At 48.8% G+C, this 18,818-nt stretch overlaps 1 protein-coding gene across 4 annotated transcripts in view; it reads right to left on the bottom strand.

Annotated features, from left to right (window-relative positions):
• SLC44A5 (solute carrier family 44 member 5) overlaps positions 1-18,818 on the bottom strand; it is a 408,380-nt gene that overhangs the window by 106,536 nt on the left and 283,026 nt on the right. For all 4 annotated transcript variants that reach the window (XM_027874052.1, XM_027874054.1, XM_027874053.1 and 1 more), the window contains exons 4-5: positions 10,930-11,014; positions 4,133-4,217 (exon numbers count right to left, since the gene is read on the bottom strand). In XM_027874052.1, coding sequence (XP_027729853.1) covers positions 4,133-4,217; positions 10,930-11,014 — 170 coding nt within the window. The remainder of the gene's footprint in view (positions 1-4,132; positions 4,218-10,929; positions 11,015-18,818) is intronic.

Genomic DNA, 18,818 nt, shown 5'->3' with positions numbered 1-18,818 from the left:
GAAGACGCGGCCGGCCGGGGCGTCCTCCTGGAGCGGCTGCTCTGGCAGAAAGCAGCAGCCCACAGGGAGGGGCTGCAAAGGCAGAGGCTACTCCCCCCCTCATGTGAAGCCAAGGCCAGAGCAGTGTCTGGGGCATCGTGCAGAAAGTCTGCAGCAGATTCGCGATGGCGTCCAGAGGATGACGACGTGGCTGAGCTGGGTAGAGTCGCAGATTGTCCCCCCATAAACTCTGCAAATGACACCAAACTCGGAGTGAACGCGACCACAGTGGATTCCAGAGACAGGACCCACGAGAATCTCTTCAGGCCGGAGCACTGGGCTGAATCTGACATGGAAATCAATAGCAAGAAATGCACAGTCCTCCATTCGAGTAAACACCCCCAAGTCACAAGGATATTATGGGGGATGCACGTTTAGACAGAAGGCAGCTGTTCTGAAAGACACCTGAGTGTTTCCGTGGAACGGTCCGTGCTTAGCACAGTGCCTGACACATAGTAGGTGCTTGATAAATGTTTATTGCCTATGCATTCTGCCACTACCCCCTAAGGACCAGGGGATCTTTCCCTCTGACTGGCCCTGAGACCTTCCCCAGGTGTTTCCCCAGCCAGAGCAGGAGCTTCCGGAACAGGGACTGGCCCACTTTTCTGGGTGCGCTGGTGTGGCTGGAGTTTAGCCCACAATGAAAGCTTAATCTCTGCGTCATTCACCCAGCCATTCATTCATTCATTCACGTTGCAGTGGGGTTCATGCGTGGGTGTACCAGGATGACCCCTGAGGCCCCTTCCAGCTCTCGCTCTGGATGGGCCGTTTGCTCAGGCAATCCAGCTACGGGGTGTTAGCGCCCTGCTTGCAGACCGAGTCTTCCTGATTCCAAGCCTAGCACTGTCCACTGTGCCGTGCCCATACACATACACATTAAATGATAGAATATCTGTATAGTGCCTGGAGCATAGTGATCTAATCAATGCTTGCTGCCTCCCCCCACCTCCGCCGCACACATACAGACGATTAACATGCCAAGTGCCTTATGTTCAACACAGGAATTGTATCACATCCAACGCCAGCTCTAATGAGCTGTTAAAAAAAAAAAAAACAACAATACAGCCCCCACCACTCTGCCTCCCTCCATCAGACCAATTTGTTCATTTCCAATAGGATGTTGATTAGCCAGCCATCGCTGTGCAATTAGCCAAAAATGAAGGTCAGTCGGAGGTCGGGTCTTTGAGTGGATTGCTGCCCGTCCTCCCGGGGTCTGGACCACGTGAGCACTGAAGCGAGCTCCGCGGAGGAAGCGTACCTGCTTTCCTCTGCGACTACGGCTGTGCATTAATGGCAGCAAGAAAGGGGAGGCCACTTGGAAAAGAATTCTGGCTAATTAGTGGCCTTCTCTCTGCAGGAAAAGATGCTCATTGCATTAGGTCCTTGGCTCCCTCCCCGTGCCCCCATCCAAATTCAAATGAGATAATGCATGTGAAGCACTCCATTCACCAGCCACCATCATCCTCTGCTTAATGGGCTCAGCCAGCAAAGCTGGAAAGGGGGGCCTTCGCGGCTCTCCAGTCCAACCCATTCATCTGACAGATGAGGAAACTGAGGCCTGGACAGGACGAGTGAGTTTCCCAGACTGTTCACATTTGTAAATGAAAGCTCAACACTTCCACCAGTGGCTTCCCCAAGATGCCTGCCTGGCTTAGGAAATTCAAGATGGAATCCCTTAGAAAAGCGAATCAGCATTATCTCAAGAATAGTGATTTGGTGTTCCTGTTGCTAGCTTAATTTGGCGGTCCTAGTCAGGTTGGCGCTGCAGTCTAAGCTCCAACTGGGGGCCCCCAGGCCCATCTCACACCTGTCTCAGTTCTGTTTCTTCTTTTGTCCAATGGGTGAAAACGATACTTTTTTAAATGTTTAATTTTCATCAATAGCCTTCCTTTTTACATCAACTTCATTTCCAAAGGCACCTCCTTTCCCTCCCTATTTCTTGCACCAACCTCTCACCTAAGTTTGACAGTCTGTACCATGTTCCATACCCACAGCCGTCTGGCTCATATCACACAGTCAGTATTAGAACCAGAACTTGAACTCAGGTCAGAGATTTAGAGCTGCCAAGGACCCAAGGGGCCTTCAAATCCAACTCCCCCATTTCACAGATGAGGGAACTGAGGCATAAAGGGTGCCGGGGTCACAGAGCCAGGAAGTGTGTCTAAGGTTGTGTCTTAATTCAGATCTTACTACCTTCAAGCCAGTTGACCGATTCTCTACACTACTGGTTCTTCAAGTGCAGTGTGTGACTTCCTGAGCATCCCTGAGGTCACATCAATTTTCATAATCATACTAAGACTACATTTACCATTAAAAGACTCCTCCTCTTTCCAAATGCACATCTGTGGGAGGCCAGATTTTCCTCAATCAAAACAACATATCCCAATAGTTTGAATGTAGAAGCAGATACAGGAATCTAGCTGTCTTCTGATAAGCCAGATATTAAAGAGACTGGCAAAAATATCGCAACAATGCCACTCTTCTCAGTTTTTTGTTTTGGAAAATTCAATAAATTTTCATTAAATATATTATTTATGTTAACGTGCAGTACATTTATTATTATTTAAGTGAATCAATAAATTATTTATTAAAATAATAATATAAATATTTTAAAATTTTATCCATTTAAATTTCTAATATGGAAAGTATCATAGCTATAATTTTCATAAAGAAAAGCTTTTGGTGGGGGGTTGGGGGGGCCTTCAATAATTTTTCAGAGTGAAGAGGGGTCCTGAGCAAAAAGCCTGAGAATGGCTGCTGAGCTGTACAATGCCCCTCCAAGCCCGGCCCCCTCTCCAGTGCAACGTGAGGTATCTCTGTAAATGTGAACCATGGTTCAGAAGCCTGCCCGTTTACACTCCCACGCACGAACCTGCGCGTACACATGTGCACACACACCCCACACCGGTAATGGCAGTCAGCCTTCAGACCTTATAAAATGCTTTGTTGTGTACATCTCCTTGTGTAATCTTTTGTCCTACAGCCTTCCCCATGGGTGACTCTGCACACTTTATCCTTCCTGGCTTCTGGTCTCCCACAACCTAACACAACAATCATCTTTGCTGGACTGATGGGCTAGCGATGACCTCAGCCCTACTTGTAGCTTGGGCTGTCTTTGGGCAAGTCCTTTAGCCTCAGTTTCTACATTTGCATAACAAGTCTGCATTAGGGCTTCTTAACCTGGAGTCCACAAATCTGTAACGGGTCGATGGTCAGAGTCCAGTGAACTTCGATGTGAAAAAAGGATGTCTTTATTCTCACTAACCTCTAAATGAAGTGTATTATTTCCTTCAATTATGATTTAAAAAAAAACTCTGATTCTAAGAAGGGGGCCATAGGCATCACCAGCCTGCCAAAGGACTCCATTGTACAAGCGAGATTAAGAATCTGCGACCAGTGATCTTGAGGACCCCTTTACCTGAAAATTCTGTCATTGCTGTTGCCAGGGTTTTTTAGGAGGGAGTGGGAGGGAGGATGCCGGATACATGATTGAGTTGGCTTAAGGGAACTCCCAGTGTGCAAATCACCTTCACTGATCCAGGTGATCACTATCTGTGATTTTTAGTCTTAGAGAATCACCCCTTTCCCTGAGAGAAGTACAGCGCTTTGTGCACCGCCACAGAGGTAGTGTGCATCAGAGGTAGGATTTGAATCCCTCCGCCACATCCTGACTCCAAGGCTAGTCCTCTATCCAAAAGGCTAATCCTATGACAACTGTTTCTTTTTTGTCCTTACATTCTACAGGGTCTGGCAGAGACATGCCCAGGGATTCACAGCAATCACCGCAGGATACCCAAACTCCTCTCCCCACAAGAGGATTCAATTCTGTTCAATATACACCAGCCAAGAAAATTCCGTCCTGCTCTCAAGCAGCTTATGTTCTACTGGGGGGAAGAGGGAGCCGACAGAGAAAGATCCAGTAGGTTCACAGATGAGTCCCCACAACATAGACATGGAACAGTGCCAGCTCATTTCCAGAGTCTCTCCCCAGGAGATGTGGATTGGCTCACAAAGGGCTGGCACTTGAGCTGGTCTTTGAAGGAAGCTGAGCTTTCTCTGAGACAGAATGGAGGCAGCTTCACCCTTGCCTTACCTGCCTGGTCGGGCATTGGAAGCTCGTTAGCACTGTGGGGCTGGCACACTTCAGAATGTTAAAATAAAACAAATTATTCTTCTTCCTATAGAGAAAGATAACGACAGAAAAAGAATTAAGATTAGGGAATGTGGAAACACCCGCCATTTTGGTCCCAGGCATCCTTGTCTGTAAGACACCCCCCCCTTCCATTCGCCTTCAGGGAAACAAGCCTTTATTGAGGGTCTCTTCTGTGCTAAAAGCTGCTGACTCCATGAACATCCGTCTTTATCATCGGAGCCTAGAGAGAGCTGGAAGGAACCTTGAATCCAAACTCATTTTACAAAGGAGGAAACTGAGGCACAGAGAAGGTCTCATGAAGCTTTTACAATAATTCTTAGGCAACCATCAATCCTAAGTAACAGGTGAAGTAACAGGGTCCCTGGAGGCCACATCCTCTTTGGTATTCAGTGGACAATTAATAATAATAATAATAATAATGAGGAGGAGGAAGAGGAGGGGTTTAGTTTTGGGGCAGTCTGCTCCAAAGTCTAGTGAGTTTCCATAGCTTTCCAGTCTCTTGGCAAGAGACCAGAAGAGGTGATAGTGAATGACCGAGTGTTGTGGATTCAATTGTAAAGTTCCTTAAGGTCCCCAAGGCTCATGGGAACCAGTTTCTCTGGCACTGAGGGGATGGCTCAGCTCATAGCTAAGCCCTGTACTAGAAGGGGTAAATGAGGATCACAAGTGTAAGTGACTGGTTTGGAGAACGGGGACAGGGAAGAGGCAGGTGATCATTCCGGGTTGTTCATTCAACCCAGAGATCTCTGAAAAATGGGGGTGAGAAAATCAAATTAAAACTGATCACTGAGTCCTTGGGCTTGCTTGTGTACACCCAGTCAAAGTGACATGTGAGGGGGCAGCTACGTGGCCCAGTGGATAGAGTACCGGCCCTGGAGTCAGGAGGACCTGAGTTCAAATCCAGCCTCAGCCACTTAATAACTGTGTGACCCTGGGCAAGTCACCTAACCCCAATTGCCTCACTTTAAAAAAAAAAAGTGACATGTGAAAATGCCATCACCCTGTAGAGTCGTCTCCAGTACGTGGAGAGGGAAGAGATGGCTTTGTTTATGGCAAAGATGCCAAGCAATACCCCCAACTGCATCCAACAAGCAAATGAAAAAGCGTATGTGCCTGTGTGTGCACCAGTATGTGTGAATGTGAATGTGTACGAGGATATGTATGAGTGTGTGAATGTGTGCCTATGTGTGCACTAGTATGTGTGAGTGTGTGTCTGTGTGTGCACCAGTATGTGTGTGAGTGTTGTGTGTGCCTGTGTGTGCACCAGTGTGTGTGTGTGTGTACCTGTGTGTGCACCAATATGTGTAAGTATGTGTGAGTGTGAGTGTGTGTGAGTGTGTATGAGGATGTGTGTGTGTGAGCTTCCTCCTCTCCCCGTGCCCCAACACCTTGGACAGATAGGATATCTCCTCTGTGCCCACGTCCACTAAGGATGCAGAACAAGGCACGATGCCCAAAGTTCTCTTGAGCACAGCCTTTAGGAGCCGAGGTTCTTGTGGTGGCCAGAAGGTGGTGCTGATATCAATCAAGTGCTTGCTGGTTGAGAACCCGGCCACCCACCAGAATTGAGGCATTCCAGGAGTGGGCTCTGCCAGGGGCAGCGGTGGTGGCATCTGCTGCTGTGCTTGGCGGGACCTCAGGAAGCTCAGGGGCCCTCTCCCAGCTCCCCAAGGCGTCAGGACGCCCACCCCCACACCTCGGGCCCTTCTTTTGTCTGTGTTTGGTGCCTTCTCCCCATCGCCTGGCACAGAGCCTGGCACGGAGCCTGGCATTCTTTTCTGGACCAGACCTGCGGGCTCTCTGACATAGGCACTCCCAGTTAGAAACTGCCCTCCTGAGCTCGGCACATCAGGCCCTGCTCTGCAGCTTCATCTTAGAGGTGTTTAGGGCAGCCGGGGGAGGTCGGAAGTGACTTGTCTTGGGTACATCACCAACACGGTTCAGAGGGACGCCGGCTCTGCGGCCAGCTCTCTCCCCACCAGGCCAGGCTGCAGCTGAGGAGTGGGGGATACTGGCTCACCAAGTGAGCCTGGCCCTACCCTCACAGGAGTACGGCAGCATGGGAAGCCAGGCTTTCCTCGACATCCCCGAGGTCACAACAGCAAGCAGTACACAGAGCCGAGATGGGGTCCGACGCTCAAGCCAGGGCTCCCCTACCCAGGCAGGGCCCTTCTCCAGCTCCAACACTCCCTAACTTAACTGCTCATCCCAAGAAAGATAAACCCGCCCAGTGAAGACTCCTTTAAACATTTCGTTCCCTTGACCCAAAGGGATGTAAAAAAGGCAAATGAGTCCCAAGAGGATCCGATGTTTGTAAAACTGCAAAAATCTGAAAGGGGAAAACTGACTAAACCTCTTGGAGATCGTTGGATGCCTCCCGTGGACACTCCAGTGGTTTATGTTCTCAGGGTCCTCCCATCTCCTCTGTAGGTTGTGTCTGTCCCTGGTTATTATCACGTCATCTCCCCCACTTGACTGTCAGCTCCTTGAGGGCAAGGACAGTTTTTATTTCTGCCTGGAACAGTGGATAGAGAGCCAGTCTCCAACCCAGGAGAACCACAGCTAAAGGCCGTGTTTGCCACATCCTGGCAGTGAGACCCTGGTACATCATTTCATCTCTCCTGCTCTAGGCGGCCCTCAAAACCTTCACTAGAGAGCAGACACCAGCCAGCCCGCACTATAGAGAGTGGGTGAGGCTTACGGCTCCCGTCCCAATGGCATCCCACACCCAGTCCCCTGCTCCCATCCTTCTCAGTATCCTGTGGTCCTAGCACGTGGGCAGGACTTAAGAAATGCTTGTTGACTTACAGATTTCCCAGGTGTGGAATTCCCTTTCTCCCCAGATAAAGATCACTAACCTTCTGCACCTTGTCAGCTTGTATCATTCTTACCCATGCTTTCTCCATAAATAAGGATCCCCCAGAGGCCTATGCATCGTACACTGGTACTGTGAATACCTCTGCCACGCCAGAACAACCCTCCAGCTGCCCCGGCACCATCTTTCAATTTTGCACCAAGACCGGCCCATCTCCCCCGTTAGGTTCTCATGTCTCTTTGCCATCACTTCCTGTGCACAAAGGATCCCTGGTAATATTCTGCAGCAGCCTCTTAACACTCACCATGCATCTTTCCATTGCTTGGGAAACTGAAAGCAATCCTCAGTTTCCAAGATCTGCTCCAGCCCCATCCCCGAATCACAGAGTCGTGCAGACCATCTGGTCTAACGTCCACCCGAACAGCAATCCTCCTGGCAGGAAGTGGCCGTCCGGCCCTCACCTGAAGACCACAAGGGAAGGAGGACCTTGCTAGAGCCTGAGCAGGCTCACTCCACTTTGAAAGCACCCAAGTTGTGGGAAGATTACTGTCTCACGTGGCGTCAAAATCAAGCCTCCAGAAACCTATGCTCATTGTTCCTTATTCTACTCACTGGGGCCGAGCACAAGAATTCCAAGCAAAGCATCTCTAGCTCCTTCGACCAGTATCCACATGGCAGTGTATCTGATTGCCTCATTATCGTGGTCATTCTCCTGGACACACACTCTAAATGTAACTCCCAGGGCCGCAAACACTATTCCAAGTGTTGTCTGGCCAGCACATCGCATGGATCCGGGCTTTGCTCACCAAGGGATGGGGCAGGATGGGGACCCGTGCTTATCACCCCCTGGAGGAGCAGCTGAAATGGCAGGCCTGGCCTCAAATACCAGGACTGGGGGAACACCCCAACACCTCTCCTACCTACCTCCAGCCACCCCAAGAAGCCCTTTCCCCTCCTCTCTCCCTCTCTCTGCAATCTCTCCTCCTAGCCTCATTCCATATTTCTTGCTTCCTACACTCTGGTCTTCTCTCTGTTCCTCACACCCTATACTCTATCTCCCACCTCCATACCTTTGCTCTGGCCATCCCCCACACCTTGAGTACATTCCTTCCTCACCTCTGTCTTCAAGACGCAGCTCCAACACCACCCTCTACAAGAGATCTCTCCCGATCCCTCTCTTTTCTAGTGTTTTCCCTCCCAAATTGTACATAAACACATGATCATCCTTTGCATTTATCCTCCTGGTATTTCTCTATCCTACAGTTATACATATACATGTGTGTATGTATATTTGTACAGTACATATGCACACATACACATATAAAACACACATACACACACTTGTCGTCTCCCTCCATATTAAGATGTAAACTCCTTGCCGGGTTGTACTTGTATTCCCAGAACCGAACCTGGTGCCCAGGACAGAGTGGATGCTCAGTAAATAATCGTTGACTGATTGAATCAACATGATGGAATATCCAGCTTCCCCTTTTTTGGATACTCCTCCCTTCTGAATGAGGCCAAAGATGGCAGCATGGCAGACGGAGCACTGGACATAGGTGCTAGGAGGGTCTGGGTTCAGATCCTGCCCTGATGCGATTTAAGGCATTAAACCCCTTTGCATATCGAGAATTTCGGCAATCAGAGCACTCACCATCCAGCGTGTTGTGAGCACGATTTATAGACCACTAAGCACTTACAGAAATGTCCGCCATTATTCTGTATTATTATTGTTGTTCAGAGACTTCAGAGTGATATCGCACAGACACAGGACTCCAAAATGGTTTTACTTCTAAGTCCATGTGACTTTTCAAACACACGCTGAGTGCCTCATGATGCTGAGCTCTGCTCATCTCAGACCATGCCATCGGAGGCGAGGTCCAGGCTCACCCAAATGTGTTCTTAACCCAATCCATGTGGGACCCAGCAGTGCAGCGAATGCAGAACTGAGTTCAATTCAGATGGAATCTGCTTTCTTCAGTGAACTGAATTCCATGAAATATTTTGGTTCTGGCGCACCGAAGTGCACACCTGCCCTCAAGCAGTGGACTTTCCAGCACACAAAGGCGTACACGTTATAATAAGCTACAGATGCATCATGGACCTGTCCCAATTCTTTGCTATGGTACAATCTGTTGTATCCAAGTTTGTTGGAAAGAAGTGGGTCACCGGCTGGGTTTGGAGCCCTTTTTGTCATAGAGATTTTATTTTTCAATGAAACCTTTTAAATTATTTTAAAATAACTTTGAGGAACCAGGGACACGAACAAAGAAATTTTGTAGCACGTAGAGCTTTCTTTGTCCGATTGGCCAGCAAGCGTCGTCTTTTAGCCAGGTCTATGCCTTCCCGAGTCACTGAGGTTAAGAGCTAAGGACTGCTGTCCGGGGTCAAAACGCAGGCCACTATTGAATTTCTGAACATCCCTCCCAGGGGCCTTCTACAGTAGCATGGCTGTCTTCCATGACCTCCAGCTCCAGTGGGTAGGAATGTGCCTCCAAAGAGTCCTGGGCTCCCCTGGGTGATCCATTAAGAACAGAGTCCAGGAATGTATCAAAACCTTCCTTGAACTTAGTTATATTTTAACCAGCGCTACCTCGGGAGGTAGAGAATTCTGTTGATAAAAGGAGTTCCTTTTTTCTTTTAAAAGTGAGTGCTTTGAAGGCCCCCCACCATTTTGTACTAATTTCCACAGAAGGAGAATTGGTCACAAGGGCTCCAGAGATGCACGTGCCGGTCACAGACATACACATGGGAAAGAAGAGGTGCCCAATGGGGAGTGGGCGGGCACTTTGCACAGCAGGGGTGCACTTCCCTTCTATTTTGAAGCTAAAGGAAAGGAAAAGATAAATGTATTTTCAATAACTGAAATTGCGGTTGTCCTTAAGCAGAGAGAAGGAATTGTTGGAGGGTCACCTTAAAGTTTTGTTTTCATTTTTGTCATTGTAGTTATTCAAGGCTTTGGCAGAAATGGCAAAATTGATTGGTGAACTCCAAGGCCACCACACATGGTGCGGGCTGTGAAAGACATCCAGGAGTAGGGATTGTGCTTGTGATTTCCCTGGCTTAGGAACCCAGCAATGATGAGGGAGGAGACTTACTCTCCCCAGGAAGGTTGGTACTTTCTTTGTAACCTGGAGTCAGACAAAGTTGCCTGGGGCCCTGAGAGATTAAGAACTTACCCAGGGTCTTATTCAGCCTGGATACCGGCGTGTTATTTGAACTCAGGTTTTACAGGCTAATTCCAGCTCTCGATCCATAATGCTGTGCTACAGAGGGGCCAGGCCCTCTCATTTCTATTTTAAATTTGAATTCTGATGCTATGGTTGGGACAACCCAGCGTTGATAATTTCATTTTTATGAAGCTTTGTCTTTACAGAATCCAAAAAAGGTTGTGAGGAAATGACAACCTCATGGAAAGCTGTCCAGAGTATATTAAGGAGTCATGGAACTGGGTTCAAATCTTACCTCTTACATTATCAGTATTTGGCATCCCTTAATCTCCACGGGCCTCAGTCTTTTCCTCTATAAAATGATTATTGAACCAGATGGCATTTGACATCCTTTCAAACTCTAGTCTATGTTCCTATCACCCTGTGGCTTTAATTCATGCCATGTAAAACCTCGTGACTGATAAGAAGGTGGCATGGGGAATGGGGGGAGCAGGGAAGAGAAGGGATGGAAGAAGAGAGAAAGGGAGGCAGACAGCACTAGTGCAGCTCCCATCCCACCTCTGACCCTCTGTGCTGGGGTGGCAGCCTTCGGGTCTCTGAGCCTCAGTTTCCTCCTCTGCAAAATGGACGGGTAGGCCTAGGGCCTGGGGTCTCATCCAGCTTCAGATCCAGGGCCCTGTGAGTGGGGGTGGGCTTGGCAGTGCCGGGGGACGCCGCCACCCGCACTGGGCAGACACATGGACCATACTTACTCATTGCGGGTGTTCTTCTGGCCACAAAAATCCCCGTTGCTGTCCGTGGTGTATGCCAGTTTCTTGGCGTCCCCATGGGCCCAGGCTGCAGAAGCAAAGAGGAGAATGAGATCAGTGACAGTCAACCTGAGGCAATTCAAATGCTCCCCCGTAATGAACGCGCTGCCCCAGGGAGCCAGGGTTATTGATTTCGCATACATGGTCATTTCTTAATGAAAAGCACGATGAAACACGACGGAATCCATCAGGAAAGATGTTCCTCTCCATCCCCCCCGGACTCAGCTGGGCTGGGGCCAAAACATGAGGTAATGCACTTAGGAGATGACATTTATGGAAATGAGGAGAGGATGGGGACAAGAGCTTCCCTGGCTGAGAGCCACGGCCCGATGGCACGTGCCCAAGTGACTTCACGGCAGGGCTGACAGATGCGCAGTGAACAGTATGATGTAACTGTTTGTGGTCCTGCCTCGAGTCATTGTTAGGAATGGGGGTGACGTGCCCACCTGCCGGCTCATTGTGAAGAGACACCACGCGACCCGCTCTAAGGGGGCTACTCCCCCGCGTAGGTGAGGTCAGTTCTGGAGCGAGGAGGGACCGCCCACCTCCACGGTCAACAAGACCTGCAGAGGGGGATCCTGAAGCCCAATGACTCACCCAAGGTCACCAGGCTGTAAGGGACCAAGGCAGGAGCTGACCCACTTCAGAGCCAACATGCCCTTTGCTGTTTCACTGGCCTCCAGGTTATGGGCGCTCCCTCCGTGGACGCAGGAGGCGGCCCTTCCACCCTTCAACAGATGGTGTTGTGAGAGGCTGGGTCCCCAAACTCAGCCCCATACCCGGCAGTCAGCCCGGGGATGTTCTCAGTCCATGACTGAGGCCATGCTGCCTCTGAGGAGAACTGTTACGGTCTTTAAAATGAAGCTGCTGGAATGAATCATTTCTGAAAGGTGCCCTGCAGCGTTACCTCCCCAGGATTCTATTTCATCTTTTTTTTTCTGGAACTGTAAAATAGTTACTTTGGTGGAGGCATCATTATTCCTATTTTAATATTAATATCATTCCCACTTGGAAACTGAAGAGTTTGGGCCCAAATACAGCTGATAAGCACCAGAGCCGGAAAGCAAGTTGGGTATTAGGAGCAGCTTGCAGTGATGGGCAGGGATGAGAAGGTGTGAGTTCAAATCTGCCTCGGACACTTACTAGATAGCTGAAGGACCTTGAGAAAGTCATTTCCGTGCTTGAGTCTCAGTTTGCTTTTCTGGGAAATGGAGAGGTTGACCTCTAAGGTCCCTTCTAGAATTGATGACCTAGGAGTTCAGGTTCATTGCATCATTGGGTAATCTCAAAGTACGCCACAAACATTGTTTTCAATTTATCACTCCACAAAGACTAAGTGAACCATTGGCCCCTGACCTTGGAATCAGTCTGCCAGGGGACTTAGGGCCAGGGCGCCAGTACTCAGATGTGGTAGCACAGACAATGAAATGATCCACTGGCCTTGGGGGCAGGACCAGTGAGTGAGTGAACTGAAATAAAATTCACATGCTGGAATTCATCATTGGAACTTCCTCTGTTAGTCCTGACTTCTAGGAAGGAAATGCACTGAAACTTTTGGGGGGCTTGGGGGGGTAAGGTGGGGTGGTTTCATCAGTGTAGTGAACTCCCAGAATGAAAACTCATTTCCCCAGTGCAGGTCAGCACCTCCTCTGTGACTTAGCCTCTAGGGCACTGACAAGGTACAGGACTTGCCAGGAGCAGGCATTTCAGAGCCAGGGATTGAACCCAAGCCCTCGAGCCATCGTCACACCCCGGTACCTCTCACTGAAGCATTGATGCCCCGCCTCAGCCTGACACAGGCCCTGGTTTCTGGTCTTTACGGGGATAAGCTTCTTCTCCAACAGGGACTGGATTCAAGTTTACTGCATGATTCAGTCCACTTTACGGCCACTTTCTTACATCTCACTTTGATAAAAAAGAAAAAAAATCAATTCTCCCCAAATTTAGCTGAGAATTCTCACGCTGAAATGCATTCTTCTCCCAGCTTCCACTCAGTTCCATTAAGCTAGTCTTTTCCTTCAAGGATCCAGGCACCTTGAGGGCACACCCCCCACCCTGGTCTAACTCCTTCTCCGAAGCTGCAGAGGCCGGACCTCTCTCCTTGCCCTCTCCTCCCCTTTCATCACTCGCTGCTTACCCTGCACCCGAGACCTTTCCGGACGGGCCGCTCCCCAACCCCAAAAAACATGGCGCTCCTGGCCTCTAGAGCTGAGGTCACAATATGGAGAAAATGAACAAATAAAATAGCACGTGCTCTTAAGAGCATCAAGTCAATGACCAGAGAGATTTTAGAGTCAAAAGGGGGCTGTTTTATAGATGAGAAACTGAGGTACAGAGATGGAAATGGCTTCCCCAAAGTCAAGGAGATCATAAAATACTGTCCTCACTACAGGCCCGTGAAACAGGCATACAAGTAAGATTCTCCCCATTTTACAGATGGTTCAACTGAGGCTCTGTGAGGTTACTGTAAGTGAATGCCCCAATGTCAGAGGATTTAGAGCATCTATACATCTACATAAGAGGAAACAGGTCCAGAGCTATTGACTTGCCCAAGGTGACTTGAGGTGGCCAGGGCCAGGATTTTAGCCTGGGTGTTCTGACCACAGACGCAGTCCTCCTTCCCAGTTTTCTGGGTTTTCTCCAGCCTAACTCACTGTTCAGTCAAGCCATCTCTTTGTACACGGCATATAAGCAATCCCCAAGTCTTAGCTTAAAACTGAGCTAGACTTTTGAGGCACCCTGAATGCTCAGTTCAAACGTCAGCTCCTCTCAACATAAGGCCCTTCCTGAGCTTAGGTGCCCTAGAAACAAAAACATTAAGCTTTTCAAGAAGAATTCTACTCCCATGGAGGCAGATCCAGAGATTTACCAAGAAGTCCCCGCTCTGCAGAGCATGGCCTCCTAACTTGAGGAGGAAAGCACCGCAGTCCTCCCCGGCCCACCTGCCCCAGCTCCTGCTTTCATAGCAGAGAACGAGTATGTGGCGGCGTAAACTGGGGTCCTTCAGACCACGAGGAGCATGGCGCGCTCCTGGCCAGGGTATTTCAGTGTGTTTGGCTGCAGATCAAAGCCAAGTCTTCCTAAATAACACTCCCAGGATGGAGGCTGGCTCACCAGATCCGTGCACGCCCCTGAAGCAGACTCCCATTCCAGGGTGGAGGCCCTAGCGGGTCACTGAAAAAGGACTCACTTGCTCAGCCCTCAGCTTTGATGGCCTCCCATCCAAGTCAGAAAAGACGCCCCGCTGAGCACCAATCAGCAAAAGAAGAATGAGGGCGCCTTCCCATCCTCGCAAAATCACTGGCAGAACTCCAACCTAGGGTCCGTACGGCACACAGCGCTAGGAAGCCAAGGGGCAAATGACCCGCAGGAACTCAAAAGGAATGAAAGCAGTCACCTTGCGTCCCACCATCCGCTGGCGTGGCGCCCAGCTCTCTGCATTCAGAGTTTTCCAATCTGTTTTGGATCATGGAGAGAGAGAGACTGGAAGCCATCTTGCCCAGGGCATTTGGACTCCCCTGAGGCCTCCACAGAGGGACCCCCCAGAATAGCGGAGGCCGTCCTCTACCAGTGCTGACAGACAATTAGATAGACCAGGTGACGCCTGATAGCAATCCAGCCCATTCTCTTCTACCCAGGGCCCAATCCCAGGGCCCCTTTGTTGTCCCAGATACACCTACTGAAGGGTCAGATCCACAGGTTAGCCATCTAGCTGAAATATTTTAGTCTAGACAGTGGATGGTCTTCATGTTTTGTGTGAATAGACAGACCAAACCCTTTTGAGGGACGATATATATCATTTAGCAGCTCCCTGGATAAAGCCTGAACTTGGGATCAGAAAGGCCTGAGTTCAAATTTGACCTTCAAATATATACTTGTTTACTACATGACCCAAGGTAAGTCACTTAACTCCTGTATGCCTTAATTTCCCCACGTGTAAAATGGATATAATAATGGCACCTATCTCCCCAAGTTGTTGTAACGACAAATGAGATGACACTTATAAAGGACTTTGCAAACTTTAATAATTATATACATGCTAGTTGTTATTTCTGCATTTGTTTCGCTCAGAGAATAGAGTTCTGGGCCTAGACTCAGGAAGGCCTGAGTACAAAATCTGGCTCTGACTCTTACTAGCCACGTGACCCTGGGCAAGGTACTTATCCCTGTTTGCCTCAGTTTCCTCCTCTGTAAATCTGGGACAATAGCATCTACCTCCGAATGAGATAATCTACATAAAGTGCTTTATAAACCTTAAAGCACAAGAGAAATGTGAGTTATATTATGATTATCATTGTTGTTATGGCTTTGCAATTTCTCTGAAACTCACATACTGTCATCTCCAAACTGAAACACCCACAAGATCTCACCCTCTATAAGGATCTTCTCTCTCATTTGGACCACTCTGCATAGCCAACTTTCCCTTAGGAAGAAGTCTTGAAGGCCTCCCCTCCTTCTGGGGTTCTGCCCTGCTTAACCCCACTCCCACACTCCAACAAGAAGTACAGCTTGGGTCCATGAATCCCCTGAAATCGTCTCATGTACTGGAAAGGGCACTATTCAAAGGAATCGTTGGGTAAAATGTGGTAACTGGCTCCAGATCCCTGGAAACGTGCAGTGAGAATTCGAATGATGCCAGAGAATTCCTTGGTCCTGCCAACTGGGCCTTGACTGAATCTTTGCAACACTCCCTTTTCATGCAGGCTTTCAGTGTGACTGCTTCATTTGTCACAGATGCTTCTACAATAGAGCCCCATTCCCAGCCAGGCTCTGATACAACGCCTACCAGACTCCACCACCACCCCATGCCCAGCACTCGCTTCACTGCTTTCCAAGCTGGACGTGCTGGTCCAGGGAATGGCACTCCTTCGAGGCTACGCCTCCCTCCCTATTTCTTCCCTCACCCCCCAGGATGAGCAAGGAAGAAGGAGGAAGCAGAGGGCCTCCCTCTCTTACCATCCTCTCAGCATTTAGAAAAGTGCTAAAGGCGGCTGAGACAGAGACAAGCTGCTGTCTCATCCCCCAGCTGAGGAAGAGAGCTCAGTCTTAAGGATAAACAGCAATTAGCTTAATGAAAGGCCAAATGTGATGCCGGCAGAGCCTGTCTTGGGGGCAGTGGAGGCTTTGAGAGGCAGCAAAAAGCAGAGAGACCCGGCCAGGCCTGACCTCCAGCAGCACACATCTCTGACTGATGAGTCTCTGAGAGCCTGATTAGGAAAAGGACTTCTTAAAAGAAAAGTTCGTGTTTTCTTGTTAACTATTTCAACTCCTTTTCTGAATGTTGCCCAAGGTTGCCTTTACTGGGAACTATAAAGGCAGTTAGACGGAACAGTGGGGAGACTGGACTTGAAGTCAGGAAGACCTGAGTTTGCGTCCTGCCTAGCTCTGTGACCCTGAGCAAATCCCTTAAACTCTGTCAACCTCAGTTTCTTCATCTATAAAATGGAGACGATGGTAACTACTACTTCACAGGGTTCTTATGAGGCTCAAGAGAGGTAACACATGCAAAGGGTTTTGCCGGCACAAGATAAATGCTTATCACATTTATTATTATATTAGAGATGAGACATTTTCTCTGATCCCCACAACCTCTCACACCTCTCCAAAACACAAATTATATCCCCAAAATAAGGCAACTTCTGCTATCTCCACGGTCTAGGACAAATGGCATCCAAATGACCGTCAAAAAAATCAGTCATGACCTGACGCTCACACAGTAGGCATACCCCATCCCCCACCACAGCACTGGTTGCGAGTCTGGGCTCACTGACCCAAGGACCCAACCTTTGGACTTCCAACAAAAGCCAACCCTACAGACGCCCCAGCACCTCCTCCACCTCTCCAGAGCCACGGTAGTATTCTAGGCTGAAAGGGATTTCTTCAGAACAGAGGAACCGGGGGCAGGACACATGTCTGGGCTTGAAACAGGCCTAATCCCAAACTCCAACTCAATCCACTTCTTATATAACCTCAGAGACCCAAGCTCCAAACAGCAAAGCTCATCCCCAGCTGTGGTGGCATCAGAGGGAGTGCTCAGAGCTGCTGGACCAGAGAACTAAGGAACACAAGGAATGGGGCAGGAGAGGGGACTGTAGGGCCCTACACCACGCCCGTGGGTACAGAAGATGGCACTTTCAGAGAAAGACCAAATGGGGGCCAAATGCAGGTGGAAGCATACTATTAAAAAAAAGAAAGGCTGTCTTTCTTCTCCTCCCCCATCATGAGAATAGTGGTGGGGAGGAAAGAGGAGAGGAGAGAAGAGGGGAGGGAAGCCAGGGTCACTTCTGTTCCCTAAAAGTCACTTGGGTAGAGACCTACAGTAGTGAACTGTGAATGGCCCAGCATGGGAAGAGGCTGGGGTGTGTTGAGATCCAGACCCCAAGGATTGGGGTCAGAAAATGAGCAATAAGAAATAATAATGGGAAGAAATACAAACTGAAGACCTCCCAAAGAAGAATAAGCAAAGCCCTTCAACACGAGGAGGAGATAAATCAATGGGGAAAACATTAAGAGCAGAAGGAAGTGTGGCCCCAGAGGGAGTTCAGGCATCTGTGAATAACTGCACTAAAACAAAGGAAAACAATACAACACTCAGATAGACAGAGCACCCTGTGGGATTTGCAGGGGACCGGGAGCCCCAACATGCTGTTCCAGAGCAGTTTGAAAGAGAAATGAGCATTATGAGACTAGAATTTAAGTCTGGCACAGAAAAAGTACCGGGCAGGACAGAAAAATTGGAATCCACGATGCCAATCCACCAAAGAAGCAAAAGAGAAACAATAATTGGGAATGCAAATACTCAGAAGGGAAGGGCAGTCTGGAAAAAGAGATGCAAAAAGTAAGAGCATATAAAGAAACTGTGCTCACTGTGTGAGCAAAGCCTGCTGATCTATGAGATGGGATGGGCGGAGCCAACCTGAGCACCACGGGTCTCCCAGAAGAATGTGACAAGACCCACAAAATTGAGAGCTAGAGAGAGATTTTACACACACACACACACACACACACACACACACACACACACTTTTGGATCAACAGTTTCCTCATTTGTAAAATGGCTGCTTCTCCTCTCCAGCCCACCTTCTAACCAGCAGCTAAATTCACATTCATCAATAGTCAGGTCCAACCATCTCACTACTCTCTAGTGACTTGAGGGTAAAATACAAACTTCTCAGAGCCTGATGCTCAAAGCCCTGCAAAACCTGGTTCCCAACTACTTTTCAGATCATTTCATGTTACCCACTGCCTTTCAGACATTCGATTTATTCCAGCCAAACCAGATTACCAACTGTTCCCTGTATTAGATCTACTCTCTTCTATCTCCCTGTCTGTGCACAGGCTCTTCCCCTCCCCCACATACACACACACACACACACACACACACACACACATATACACACCTTCTATCTCTCTTAATCTCTTGATCTCTCCCTCTTCAAAACCCTGGGGCAATAAGGTGGTTCAGTGAATAGAGAACAGGATCTGGAGTCAGAAAGACCTGAGTTCAAATCCAACTTCAGACACTTACTAGCTGTATGACCTTGGGTAAGTCATTTCACTCTATTTGTCTCAGTGTCCTCATATACAAAATGAGCTGGAGAAGGAAATGGTAAACCATTGTAGTATCTTTGCCAAGAAAACACCATGAGGTCACAAAGAGTCAGACACAACCGAAAATGAGCCAACAACAGCAACAAAATAATAATAATGATGATTAAGAGAGCTAGTGGATAAAACACTTTCAGAGTTCTGAGGGAGGAGGCGTCAATCACTTCCATCGGGGGGAGGAAGGGCGCACTCACCAGAGGAGGTGGCGTTTGGGTTGGACTTTG

The sequence above is a fragment of the Vombatus ursinus genome, unplaced genomic scaffold (genome assembly GCF_900497805.2).
Source record: "Vombatus ursinus unplaced genomic scaffold, bare-nosed wombat genome assembly UNPS02014804.1, whole genome shotgun sequence".
In the NCBI taxonomy this organism is placed as follows: domain Eukaryota; kingdom Metazoa; phylum Chordata; class Mammalia; order Diprotodontia; family Vombatidae; genus Vombatus; species Vombatus ursinus.
The sequence above is the reverse complement of the archived record's forward strand: the minus strand, read 5'-3'. Positions and strand labels throughout refer to the sequence as shown.